We start from the raw sequence: 14,612 nt of genomic DNA, 5'->3' as shown, positions 1-14,612 counted from the left end.
GCAGTAAGATTTATATAATTAGACCTAAGCAAATAAGATTTCACAACTTTTGAAATCTAAATTTAAAAAGGTACTAGCTAGTTAGTCTATGGCATAGGAAGATATTACTTTAGGAAGAAGAGTCAGGAAAAAAGACTTAAATAGAAAGATCAAGCAAACCTTTAAATAATAAAGAATTCATTCATCCATGTGACTAGATCATAAAAACAGGAAAATATAATATTAATTCCAGTAGAAAATATTCTCATGTCTCCAGCTCAGATTATTTTTATATTAGCAAAATAAACATGTCCTTAATAAAAGTTATAAAGATGCAAATGGTACTTGGTATTTTACAATGAAACATATCAAAAACTACTGTACCTTACAGTAAAATCATAGGAACAAGAGGCCAGCACAGAAGCATGAAATGGTGAAAACTACAAAAGAAAACAAAAAAGTCAATTTTGAGGTTAACTGTAATTGTAACATGGTACTTCATAAGATCATTCCCATGAACTTTATTACAATGTCTAGACAGGACTGTCAGAAATACAGACACTATTATATGTCAAATAGATAACTAATAAGGACCTACTATATAGCACAGAGAACTCTACTCAATACTCTGTAATGGCATATATGGGAAGAGAATCTAAAAAAAGAATGGATATATGTATACGTATAACTGATTCACTTTGTTGTACACGTGAAACTAACACAACATTGTAACTCAACTATACTACAATAAAAAAAAAATTTTTTTTAAGTGTGTTTTTCCAAACCTTATTATGGTTTAATTCAAGGCAAAAATCTTTTAGTCTTTTAAGCATCCACCTACAGCAAAAATGGTTGTTTTTACATTCTTCAAAGAAAGTAATTTCTCAAGCTTTTTAAATCTTATTTAGAATTAAATATTCCCTAAATGTTGCCATTCTAGAAAAATTAAGCACAATTTCATATTGGCTATCCAAAATTAACTTCTACAAATCTAAAGGACCATAAGTGTATGATGATTCACACATATAATTATATAATGTACCAATCTTGTAATATATTTTATGACTGCTATTAGGCACAAGCATCAAACATTTAAATGTTAAAAGTTTTAAAATAATTTTTATGCTATTTGTATATCACATTTAATGAAAATGATATCAAGATCAAAAATTGCAAATTTTAAGGACAGGTAATATACAAGTATCAATATACATCTTTTAACTGGCTGCCCACTGTAATTTTATTTCCTCAGCGTCTTTCTTACCAGTACTTTAAATGTTTATATACACATATATACTTCCATTTGAATGTTCTTCACAGTTTGCAAAACACTTTCACTATTTCACCCTATTTCATTCTCAGAACTATGAAGTATATATAGAAAATATTTTTTAACTACCAAAATTTGTGTGCCATTAAAAAAAAAAAATCTGGGCACTGGGTCTCATATTTTGAGTTATAACCAGAAAAAATTTAAATATTAACTGCAATTTAGAATTTTTAAAATAGGGATAACATAACTATCTTAATTAAAAGATCAAAAAGGTACTTATCTGTAATGTAAAAAACCAAAAATGAAATTGGGAGATGTCCCTTAATAAGATGTTTTCCACAGTGACTTAGCAAAATTTACCTAAATAAAATCTGGGAAGGACTTTCCTGGTGGTTCAGTGGTTAAGAATCCACTTAAGAATCCAACGCAGGAAACATGTTTGAACCCTGGTCCAGGAGGCTACCCACAGGCAATGAAGCCCACGCACCACAACTACCAAGCCTGCACTCTAGAGCCCATTGGTCCATAAGAAGAGGAGCCACCACAGTGAGATAGCCCCACCTGCAGCAACTAGAGGAGGCCCCCGTGGGGTAACAAAGACCCTTCACACACACACACACACACAACAGCTGGACATCCCCGCCTGCCGTAACTAGAGAAGGCCCCCGTGGAGAAACAAAGACCCTACACACACACACACACACACAGAGACACAGACACAGACACACAGACACACAGACACAAGACACAGACACAGACACAGACACAGACACACACACACACACACACACACACACGCTGGAAGACTAACGTTAGTCACTTTATAACCTGACGAATTCAGGAGAGGCAGAAGAAAAAAGTTATCTCTATTATTTACAAAGTGGAAATTTTTTTGTACTCTGTAACTTTTGTGAACATTCATATATATAATCATGTTAGGGAAAAGAATGAATTAACCACCTCTCTGTACAAGTTTCAACAAAATAAACTTTTCCACTGAGTGAAAAATTATAAAGACTATAATACTAAAACTAAATTACTATAGTTAGAGAGTTTTAAAAGAAATAGTAGCATGGGGATGACAGAATGAGAAAAACATTTTTATTCACTCCTGAGTACCACCTGACTATATTGTTATAAGTCACTCAAAAATCATTCCAGTATTTTACCTAATTTTAGCTTTCAATGTTTACTACCATTCACTGGGTAACAAAACATGAAAAACAAAGTGAATCAATAACCCCATCCCTTAAACACCTTTTAAATGTACTTCGTTGACTGTATTTATCTTTTTGTTCTGTGTAGAAAAAGAAAAGATAAAAACTTACTTTCACTCTCCTAATAGCATAGGTGTGACCGAGAAGTTCAAACACAGGTTGTCGTATATTCCTCAAGTCCCAGCCTCTCAAACTACAATCAACCGCCCCTGTCACCACCAAATTCTGAAAACAATAAAGCAAGGTTAAGTGTGACTCTTTACAAGTAAGCAGTAGCCAAGCTTTCCTATTGGAAATAGTATCTATTTTCTGGTACTTATTTAATCTGAACCCAGGAGTCATTCTTGAAAAGTTACATAACATTATTGAAAGGAGTTAACATATACATCAAAAGCAAAAGTTAGTATGACTTGGAAGAAAAGGAACTCAATATGCCTTGGGTATATGAAGGAACACAACACACAAGAGAAAAAGGCATAGTCTCACACAACCTTGTAGCTTCTCCCACCTACTTTTAGGGATACTAATAAGAACACAAGTTTCTAAAAATTACACCTGACAGAGAGCCCACCTGTCTCTTCAGCGTCCTCTGAGGTTTCTACCAGGTGTTAAAAGGCAAGAGACTGCTAATTCACAAACATTTGAAAGGGCAAAGGTATTAATTAAATGTTGTTTTCCTAATTCTAAATCAATCATTGCTCCTAACTCTCATGGACCATGTCATAATGTAATAGCTAACTCTGAGAATTTTTGCAAATAGTGGGTAGTCTCCTATCTAGAATGCTAGGTGAACCCAGAGTTCACGGCTGAATAGGCCAAGAGCTGGGTCCACACTCAGCCCCATTACACATCGACCAGGGCAGTAATCCATTGTCTGAACATCAATATAAGCTCATTTTTAAAAAACTTCAGTGATGATTGTTTTTTAAAAAATTTTAAAGTACGCTCAAGTGTATATCCGGAGAAGGCAAGAAGGCAATGGCACCCACTCCAGTACTCTTGCCTGGAAAATCCCGTGGATGGAGGAGCCTGGTAGGCTGCAATCCATAGGGTCGCTAAGAGTTGGACAGGACTGAGCGACTTCACTTTCGCTTTTCACCTTCATGCACTGGAGAAGGAAATGGCAACCCACTCGTGTTCTTGCCTGGAGAATCCCAGGGACGGGGGAGCCTGGTGGGCTGCTGTCTATGGGGTCTCACAGAGTCGGACACGAATGAAGTGACTTAGCAGCAGCAGCAGCAGCAAGTGCATATCAGCATCTTTTTTAGAATTCCCAAAAGTATAACATATAGTCCACAATTTCATTTTATTTGGAAAATTCATGGGTGAGATTTGAACTGAGGCCATCAGCACTAAAAATTTTATTAAAATCAAGTATTATTTTAAATATGTTCTATATCTTCTTTTATTTTATTTCTAATTAAAGAACTCAGCCAATACAATGTTCCCTTAATTTTCATTGACTAAAACTGGGAAAAGAACAAAGTATATGTTATACTTAACTGTCACAGTCAACAGATCACTTCAGGTAGATAAATATATTTAAATGGCATATCAACACATATTTAATCCATTTCTATTTCTAATTCATATGCCATATGGTTAGCTGAAGATTGCAAAAGGTTGCAAATGGACACTGCTATCTTCCAGAAACATGAAGCTTAGTTAGGCTTGTAAGGGAAAATGAAACAGAAAATTCCTAAAACTGATGGACTGTCAAATTAAAAATCAAGTTACATATAGTTCAGCAGCTTCACTAGCAAAGTGCACAAGAAATGAAGGCAAAAGATGATACAAATTGGCAGGGTTAAGAGCAATAAAGTAAAAAATTACATAAATTGTAAAGCAGTTCCCCAAACAAACAAGTAAGGCTGCACTATTGAACTTTTGAGAATTTCTGTTTCTTATTCAGCCTGTTTTATGTGCACTTAAATCCAATTAATGCTAATGCAGGTCACTCACAATCATCAATTAGAAATGAAAGGGACTGAATCTAACTTAATGGCCCGTAAACACTATCCAAGTCCACATAAACAAAGATAAAATCTAGAACATTTCAACTTTAGGAAGGGCTCCAGTAGCTAAGCATAGAACCAGATAGGGTACCTCATTGTATTTACACCAGTCACAGCTCAAAATTTCCGCCTGATGTGCTGGAACCACAATTCTGACTCCTGTTGTCTTCACATCCCAAATTCTCAAAGTCTGATCACCTGGTGAAAGAGGAAGACTCGATCACTCTTTATCACACCACTTGCATGCTTGGTACCCATGATGACAAGTCGGGGGAAAACACAACACTTCCATTATCAGGACATCACCATCTGTATGTCATATACACATATACATTGCTTTACACTATAATAATATATAAGAACTACTAAAAGTGACAACTACAAAAAATAAGGTACCATATTAAGTTTTTAGATCTACTCAAAGCAGGAAAATCTGAATCTCACACTGACACAAGCGGAGCAGTGACTAAGCACACACCCAATGCATTTTTCTTCAAGAAAGGAAAAGACTGAATATCCTCATTTCTTGTAAGTAAAGTTAGCACCTTATACCAGTATATTCTACAGGAAGCAAAATGGTAACAGGTTTACTGTAAAATGTGTCCGAAGTCTACCAAATCAGAATGGATAATTTCAAATCTTAGCTTTCACATTTATTACATTTTAAAGGGCCATCCAAAGGTATGGATTTCACCTTGAAAGAAACAAGTGGAGAAAATGTAAGGATTATACTCTGAATTACTACAAAAATGATTTATACCACCTAGCTGCACAGAGTCAACCCTGATTAACTGTTTTAGATGCTGTTTGCCTTCAATTTTGTAAAATATGAGGAAACAACAAAATGACCAGATGAAAAATTCTGAATATATGTACATCTCCATTAAAAGTAAATTACACACAATAACTGATCCTCTGAGAAAGCCAGTTCAGGTTAATGTAAAAAAAAAAAAATGCTGTGATGGCAGTAATGGTCTTGATTCCATTTAGTAGTTGTGTGACCCTGCACAAGCTGGATAATATCTGTGAGACTAGTTCCTCAGAATGCCTGGATGGAGGATGGTACAAAAACATTCAGTGTAATAAAGTTTCTGTAAACCGTTAGCATGGTCTCCAGCATATAGCACATATGCTAATAAGCAGTATATAAAAACGATAACTTTTAAACATTTCCTTTAGTTATCTACATATAATTTCCTATCACCCCAATTCTAAATTATTTGTCATTTAGCTAAGTCCAATAATTTCAGACAATTTTTTTTCTGATTTCTTTGCAAGTTAAGAAAGATAAGAATTAAACTGCTTGTGGTAATAAAATGCAGAGTTTAAGAATAGGGGTTTTGGAGCTTCAGAGCTTAGCTCTAGTCCAGCTCAATCATTTCGTAGCTGTTAACATTCAGTCAAGTTACTTAACATCTTGAATTGTCATTTTCCTTACCTACGATAAAATATCTGCCTCATACAGACCCACAGACACAGGGAACAAATCAGTGGTCACCAGCTCGGTGAGAGAAGGACAGGAGGAAAAGACAGGGGTAGGAGATTAAGAAGTACAAACTATCATGTATAAAATAAGACACAAAGATATACTGTACAACAAAGGGAATATAGCTAATATTTTATAATAACTATAAATGGTGTATAACCTTTAAAAACTGTGAATCACTACTTTGTACAACTGCAACTTATGTAACTTTGTAAACCAACTATACTTCGAAAGACACAAAAACATATCTGCCTTACAAAGCTGCCCCTGGCACAGCTAGAATGACCTAAAGGAGATATTTGGATTTCTCTGAACTGTGATCGAAAAATAATGCTAGTCCCCGTCACACAGGAGAATTTACAGGTTACAAAAACTGAGGAATTGTTGGTTGGCCATGTGTTTCCCTGTATGGAGAAAGTTGACCTGCACAGTCAAGTCAGCCAGCAGAGAAAAGCCCAGATTAGAGACAGAAAATGTGTCCTGAGGTTGTTTAAGCATCCCTTCCCCTTCGGGGGTTGCTTTTCAATAAATTCTACAAAGACCTACAGTTGCTCAAGCTCTCCTATTACCACCTGCAGACAGAGGAGATTCCTTATCATCGTGGCAGCAGTGAATGGAATTCACCTGAAGCTTCAGACTCTCAAAGCCTAGCTCCAGAGAAGAAGATTAAATTCAGCACAGGGCTTCCAGTAAAAACATAGGAAATGTTTAAATGATGTACATTAGATTTCAAAAGTTTATATGTTATATCAAGTGTGATATAACATATAACACGGGTCATGGTGGAGAGTTCTGACAAAACGTGGTCCACTGGAGAAGGGAATGGCAAACCACTTCAGTATTCCTGCTTTGAGAACCCCATGAACAGTATGAAAAGGCAAAAAGATAGGACAATGAAAGACGAACTTCGCAGGTCAGTAGGTGCCCAATATGCTACTGGAGATCAGCGGAGAAATAACTCCAGAAAGAATGAAGAGACGCAGCCAGAGTAAAAACAATACCCAGTTGTGGATGTGACTGGTGATGGAAGCAAGGTCCGATGCTTAAAGAGCAATATTGCATAGGAAGCTGGTATGTTAGGTCCATGAATCAAGGCAAATTGGAAGTGATCAAACAGGAGATGGAAACAATGAACGTTGACATTCTAGGAATCAGCGAACTAAGATGGACTGCAATGGGTGAATTTAACTCAGATAACCATTATATCTACTACTGTGGGCAAGGGAGTAGCCATCATAGTCAATAAAAGGATCCAAAATGCAGTGCTTGGATGCAATCTCAAAAACAACAGAATGATCTCTCTTTGTTTCCAAGGTAAACCATTCAATATCACAGTAATCCAAGTCTATGCCCTGTCCAGTAATGCTGAAGCTGAAGTTGAACAGTTCTATGAAGACCTACAAGACCTTCTAGAATTAACACCCCAAAAGATGTCCTTTTCATTATAGGGGACTGGAATGCAAAAGTAGGAAGTCAAGAAACACCTGGAATAACAGGCAAATCTGCCCTTGGAGTACAGAATGAAGCAGGGTAAAGGCTAATAGAGTTCTGCCAAGAAAATGCACTGGTCATAGCAAACACCCTCTTCTAACAACTCAAGAGAAGACTCTACACATGGACATCACCAGATGGTCAACACCGAAATCAGATTGATTATATTCTTTGAAGTCAAAGGTGGAGAGGCTCTATACAGTCAGCAAAAACAAGACTGGGAGCTGACTGTGGCTCAGATCATGAACTTATTGCCAAATTCAGACTTAAATTGAAGAAAGTAGGGAAAACCACTAGACCATTCAGGTATGACCTAAATCAAATCCCTTATGATTATACAGTGGAAGTGAGAAATAGATTTAAGGGACTAGATCTGATAGACTGCCTAATGAACTATGGAAAGAGGTTTGTGACATTGTACAGGAGACGGGAGCAAAACCATCTCCAAGAAAAAGAAATGAAAAAAAGCAAAATGGCTGTCTGAGGAGGCCTTACAAATAGCTCTGAAAAGAAGAGAAGTGAAAAGCAAAGGAGAAAAGGAAAGATATAAGCATCTGAATGCAGAGTTCCAAAGAACAGCAAGGAGAGATAAGAAAGCCTTCCTCACTGATCAGTGCAAAGAAACAGAGAAAAACAATAGAATGGGAAAGACTCGAGATCTCTTCAAGAAAATTAGAGATACCAAAGGAACAATTCATGCAAAGATGGGCACAATAAAGGACAGAAATGGTATGGACCTAACAGAGCAGAAGATAATTAAGAAGAGGTAGCAAGAATACACAGAAGAACTGTACAAAAAAGATCTTCACAACCCAGATAATCACGATGGTGTGATCACTCACCTAGAGCCAGACATCCTGGAATGTGAAGTCAAAGTGGGTCTTAGGAAGCCTCACTATGAACAAAGCTAGTGGAGGTGATGGAATTCCAATTGTGCTAATTCAAATCCTAAAAGATGATGCTGTGAAAGTGCTGCACTCAGTATGCCAGCAAATTTAGAAAACTCAGCAGTGGCCACAGGACTGGAAAAGGTCAGTTTTCATTCCAATCCCAAAGAAAGACAATGCCAAAGAATGCTCAAACTACCACACAATTGCACTCATCTCACACGCTAGTAAAGTAATGCTCAAAATTCTCCAAGCCAGGCTTCAGCAATATGGGAACCGTGAACTTCCTGATGTTCAAGCTGGTTTTAGAAAAGGCAGAGGAACCAGAGATCAAATTGCCAATATTGCTGGATCACTGAAAAAGCAAGAGAGTTCCAGAAAAAAACATCTATTTCTGCTTTATTGACTATGCCAAAGCCTTTGACTGTGTGGATCACAACAAACTGTGGAAAATTCTTCAAGAGATGGTAATACCAGATCACCTGACCTGCCTCTTGAGAAACCTGTATGCAGATCAGGAAGCAACAGTTAGAACTGGACACGGAACAACAGACTGGTTCCAAATAGGAAAAGGAGTGCGTCAAGGCTGTATATTGTCACCCTGATTATTTAACTTATATGCAGAGTACATCATGAGAAAGACTGGGCTGGATGAAGCACATGTTGGAATCAAGATTGCCAGGAGAAATATCAATAACCTCAGATATGCAGATGACACCACCCTTATGGTAGAAAGTGAAGAGGAACCAAAGAGCCTCTTGATGAAAGTGAAAGAGGAGAGTGAAAAAGTTGGTTTAAAGCTCAACATTCAGAAAACTAAGATCATGGCATCCAGTCCCATCATTTCATGGCAAATAGATGGAGAAACAATGGAAACAGTGGCAGACTTTATCTTTCTGGGCTCCAAAATCACTAAAGATGGTGACTGCAGCCATGAAATAAAAGGACGCTTACTCCTTGGAAGAAAAGTTATGACCAACCTAGACAGCATATTAAAAAGCAGAGACATTACTTTCCCAACAAAGGTCCATCTAGTCAAGGCTATGGTTTCTCCAGTAGTCATACTGTATGGATGTGAGAGTTGGACTATAAAGAAAGCTGAGAGCCAAAGAATTGATGCTTTTGAACCGTGGTGTTTGAGAAGACTCTTGAGAGTCCCTTGGACTGCAAGGAGATCCAACCAGTCCATCCTAAAGGAAATCAGTCCTGAATGTTCATTGGAAGGACGGATGTTGCAGCTGAAACTCCAATACTTTGGCTACCTGATGCAAAGAGCTGACTCATTGAAAAGAGCCTGATGCTGGAAAAGATTGAAGGCGAGAGGAGAAGGGGACGACAGAGGATGAGATCGCTGGATGGCGTCACTGACTCAAATGGACATGAGTCTCAGTAAACTTCAGGAGTTGGTGATGGACAGGGAGGCCTGGCGTGCTGCAGTCCATGGGGTCACGGAGTCGGACGCGACTGGGCGACAACCGAACTGAACCGATCAGGTCTGAAAGGCTCCCCTGGTGGCTCAGATGGTAAAGAATCCGCCTGCAATGCAGAAGATGTAGGAGACATGGGTTCGATTCCTGCGTCAGGAAGATCCCCTGGAGTAGGACATGGCAACCCACTCCAGCATTCTTGCCTGGAAAATCCCATGGGAAGAGGAGCCTGGCAGGCTACAGTCCATAGGTCGCAAAGAGTCGGACACGACTGAGTGACTTCACTTCAAAGCATTGTTAAAAGTTCAGTGAGCTCATGTTCATCCTAATAATTACATTCTATGGGTGTATGCGAATGCTTTACAGTCTCAAAACATCACAATACATGTGGACTAGGAGTTAAGAAGTAACTAGTAATTTTAGCAACAATATGGATGAATCTCACAAAACATAATGCTGAGCAAAAGAACTGGAGACAGCACAACATAAAAACAGGTAACATTAAGCGACGCTATCAGGAGGCAGTTCAGAGGTCACCCTCGAATGGACAGGGGTGGGTAATGGCTGGAAGAATGTAAGAGGGGCTTCTGAGAACATTCTGTTTCTTGACCTGGGTCCTGAGAGCCCGGGTCTCCAGAGTCTCCGGCATGGGCAGGCAGATTCTTTACCACTAGTGCCGCCTGGGAAGCCCCAGGACACAGGTGTGTTCATTGTGAAAATTCATCGTGCTATAAATAGGCACTGTTCTGTGTGTGTATTATATACTTCAACAGTAGATTAAACAAATATAACCACCACAAAGGCTGGGTGGATGCCTCTATCAAATTTCTCTGGGACAATATTCTGGTTCTTCGTCAGCATAGTCAGGCAAAGTTTTTTTTTTTAAAGACTACAGTTTAGGTTGTCCCCTCTGGCAGTTAACTTAAAGAGCACAAAAAGAGTGAGAAGTGCTCTGAAGGAGCTGAGAATCCCACTTGCGCACACTGGGCACTTCCTCCTCCTCATTTCATTTGCCAGGTAGGAGAGAGACCTTCTGGCCAACTGGTACCATGACTCATTCAACTCTTTTAGCCACCAGGACATCTATATTTATATTGCTTGTTTAATTGCATTTTCCAGACAACTGGCCTTTCTTTGTCAGCCAGACGTTTACCAGGGCCCTGTGGCAGTGCCACAGACCCACCTGAATTACCAGCTTCTCTTATCAGCTGCAGACTTGCCACTGGCAACAAAACCAGTGACTTTAAGTGCATGATATGGTACAGGAAGTGCTGGCTACTACCATGTCTAATTCAAGTTGTGGCATTAAGAAGAAGCTGGGTAAGGAGAATGAGTGTAAATGGTGAATCTGAAACCAGGAAGTGAAATGAACAGCAAAAGATGCATAGTGGGCCCAAATAATTTAATTTATTTGAAATGCCAGATGCCTATCAGATGACTTTTTTCTCTGAGTAGAATGATTTTTTTTCAAACTGCTAGACTCCACACATTGAGGCATGGCTATGATTTATGCAATTATATGGAGTCGGTAATAGCAGTAATTTAGTTTTCTTGGTTCAAAAGAAAGTTTACTTCATATTAATCCTCCTCATGTAATGAGCTCAAATATTCTTCCCTTCCATCTCATATAATTTGGAAATGTGAATTATGTAAGAATAAAACTTTAACGGACGAAACAAAACCAACGCCCTTAGAGAACTCTGCTAAGGAAGATCTAAACGTCAAAGTCCTGCTTCCTTTTGGTTTGTCTTAGCTTAGCTAACAGCAAATTTAGTACTACCACTTTGAAGGGGATCAAATTCTTGGAAAAACTTAAATATTATATTCTCATGAAAATGACAGTGTTAGCTGCTCAGTCGTGTCCGACACCTTGCAAGCCCATGGACTGTAGCCCGCCAGGCAAGAAGACTGGAGTCGGTAGCCATTCCTTTCTCCGGGGGATCTTGCAAACCCAGGGAATGAATTCGTATCTCCTGCACTGCAGGTGGATTCTTTGCCATCTGAACCACCAGGGAAGCCCATATTATTATATACTATCTTAAAATATAAACTGTTATAAGCAGTTGAATGATATAATTAGCTATATGTGTGCCACAGGATTAGACATAAAACTATGTCTTGACTGCCAATTATATAAGCTGCTTATCATTTTTAATATTTGTGAAGACAAATATTTCACAACTTTGTGTTCTTCAACCATGAATTTTACAGCTGAGATGATTTTTATGCAAATACTATAGTATGTTTCATAGCAAACTCTTGTCCGTAAGCAAGAAAACAAAGAGAATTAATGGATAAAAGACTATAATACAACTCAAACTATAACTGGCAAAACTCAGGGAAAAAACTAAGTTCTCAATCTTAGGAAACCACTTCTTTGAATTCAGCACTGAAACCATTCCATAGAGTTTTTAAAAGATAAGTATATTTCTGTTAAAAATAAACACGAAATTTCCATTACATCAACAGAAATAAGCTATTCATTAGACATCTTAAACAGAGCAACATCACAGACTAGTACGGTGTTTCCCAAATCAGGCTCATCACTAGACTCGGCTTGGGTGATTAAAAAATACACCTCTCAGAGGCATCTGATTCAGTAGGACTAAGATGAAGGCTAGAATTCTGTTGTTTTTTACGACTGAGCGACTTCACTTTCACTTTCTTCCTTGGTAGCTCGGGGTAAAGAATCCACCTGCCAGTGCAGGAGACGCGGGTTTGATCCCTGGGTCAGGAAGACCCCCTGCAGAAGGAAAGGGCAATCCACTCCAATATTTTTGTCAGGAAAACCCCATGGACAGAGAAGTCTGGTGGGCTACAGTCCATGGGGTCGCAAAAAAGCCAAACTCGACTTAGCGACTAAACAGCAACAACGGACTGCGATGGTGGGCCAGGTTTCAGGATCACTGGACAGGTATGTTATTATACAAGCATACATTTCAGATTCCACCTGGAGCAAGTTACCTGAAACTCGGTTCCCAGGGTTTTAGTTCTCAGGTAAGCACTGACTCTCAATCCTTACAGCACATAACGCATGCAAAGACCATGCAAATCTTCCTCCAACATGCCCTATACTCTCCACATTCATCCCTTTACTTCCCACTTCTCACTTCCTCATCTACTTGTTCATAAGGTAGCAGCTGAAGAACTATTTCCTTAGGGAAGTTGCTCTGACCAGCCAGTTTTGACAAGCTCAAGAATCCTTTGCTGTGTTCCCATGAATCCTGAGCACACACGTTAATGACACGAGGCACCACTCAGAGAGCCCTTACTCTGTGCCAGGCATGGTCCTAAGCCTTCAAGCTTGTATCTTAATTAATTCACTTAATCCTCATCAAAACTCCACAACACAGGTTATTATTATCACTCTTATTTTTTAAATGAGGAATGAAGAGACAGAGGTTAAGTAGCATGACTGAAGCCATGTAAGAGCAGTGAAAGGAGAATCTGATCACAGGAAGTCCAGCTCCAGAGTCTGTGTCCATAACCACTGTGCTGTGACCTCTTTCTCAAAGAACTTCACACTCCTCATCGTTGCTGTCCCTAGGTTTTTTTTCTTAGCATCTCTCTTTCCCACTAGACTACATGTTCAGTGTATCTTCAGTGCCCAGACAACAGCATTCACTAAAGACCTGAATGATTCACCAACAATACCCCTTTTGACAATCAAAATTAACCTTAAATATGTTTTAAAAATTTTGATAATACAGTTATTTCCATAGCTTATATAATAGTAATCGAAAAACTGTAGTGTTTGCTTGTGTAAGGCACTCAGCTATGCTGAAGAAGACACATGCCCTATTGGAAATACATGAAAACAATTCAAGCAAAGAAAATACACAAAGAAGTGCACTGCAAGTACACAACTTGGGAAGCAAATTTTCTTGTCTCTCTTGAAATGGCAAAGGCACAGTGAGAGTTTTAGAGCTTACCCCAACTTTTACTATGCCACAAACCCTCCTTTTGAGCTAATTACTAATTTATTTTAAAGATTAGAAAATTTTAAGTTCTAATAAACGCTTTAGTATAATGTTTTTTGAAAAGAAAATTAGCTGTCTAACTGAAAAGCAAGAGAAGTATGTTCTAGAAGATAAAAAACTTTAATATATTTGGAATGGACATAGACTTTTTATGGAGGAATAGAGGAAAATGTTACTAACAGCAGTTCTATAGGAGAGGGGGAATGAGCAGTTATTTTTTATTTGGCATGTCTCTGTGTTGTCTGAATTTCTTTACTATGTATATTCTCAAATAGAAATTTTCAGGGTTACCATTTCTGTTTTCTCTTCATAAATTTCCTTTTTGATAGTTATACAAGAAACAAGAAATAAAGAGTGCTGATATTATCTTGTCAATCACCACAAACATTTATGATTAATTAACATATGTTATACATTATTGTAACTGTTACTCAGACTTAGCAACCTTATTCTGATCAACAAACCAAAGATAAAGCCATCTAAGCCAAAACAGCTCAGTAACTAATAAAAGGAGCTAGACTGGTTTCCAACTTGGAAAGATTCATAACTGGTTATGATCTACCTAAGACAGACCGTTAATCATGAATTAATCATTAATTAAACCATATTTGTTCATTAAAAGTTGTGCTTGTCAAATTTATATTACGAAAAGTCATGGTATGACAGATATTATGATATTACTAAGAATTAATATTCCATTCTAAACCACATGAATATAACTCTGACTTCCAACATACTGTTTCCCCACTGGGAATGACTCTACCTTCGAACCAGGGACAGAAAGGAAAATTGTTCTTGCTGTCTCAAGCCTCTTCTTCCCATCATCCTCTGGGAGGACCCTGCCACTGAACTTGTTC

The 14,612-nt window shown here is 38.1% G+C and overlaps 1 protein-coding gene across 1 annotated transcript in view; it reads right to left on the bottom strand.

Moving 5' to 3' along the window:
• The window catches only part of PEX7 (peroxisomal biogenesis factor 7), a 73,141-nt gene that overhangs the window by 42,428 nt on the left and 16,101 nt on the right, over nucleotides 1-14,612 (bottom strand). The window contains exons 6-8 of the mRNA XM_040239313.1: nucleotides 4,576-4,682; nucleotides 2,581-2,694; nucleotides 364-419 (exon numbers count right to left, since the gene is read on the bottom strand). Of these exons, the coding sequence (XP_040095247.1) occupies nucleotides 364-419; nucleotides 2,581-2,694; nucleotides 4,576-4,682 (277 nt within the window). The remainder of the gene's footprint in view (nucleotides 1-363; nucleotides 420-2,580; nucleotides 2,695-4,575; nucleotides 4,683-14,612) is intronic.

The sequence above is a fragment of the Oryx dammah genome, unplaced genomic scaffold (genome assembly GCF_014754425.2).
Source record: "Oryx dammah isolate SB20612 unplaced genomic scaffold, SCBI_Odam_1.1 HiC_scaffold_4, whole genome shotgun sequence".
In the NCBI taxonomy this organism is placed as follows: Eukaryota; Metazoa; Chordata; class Mammalia; order Artiodactyla; family Bovidae; genus Oryx; species Oryx dammah.
Note: the sequence above shows the minus strand (reverse complement) of the source record. Positions and strands in the feature narration are given on the sequence as shown.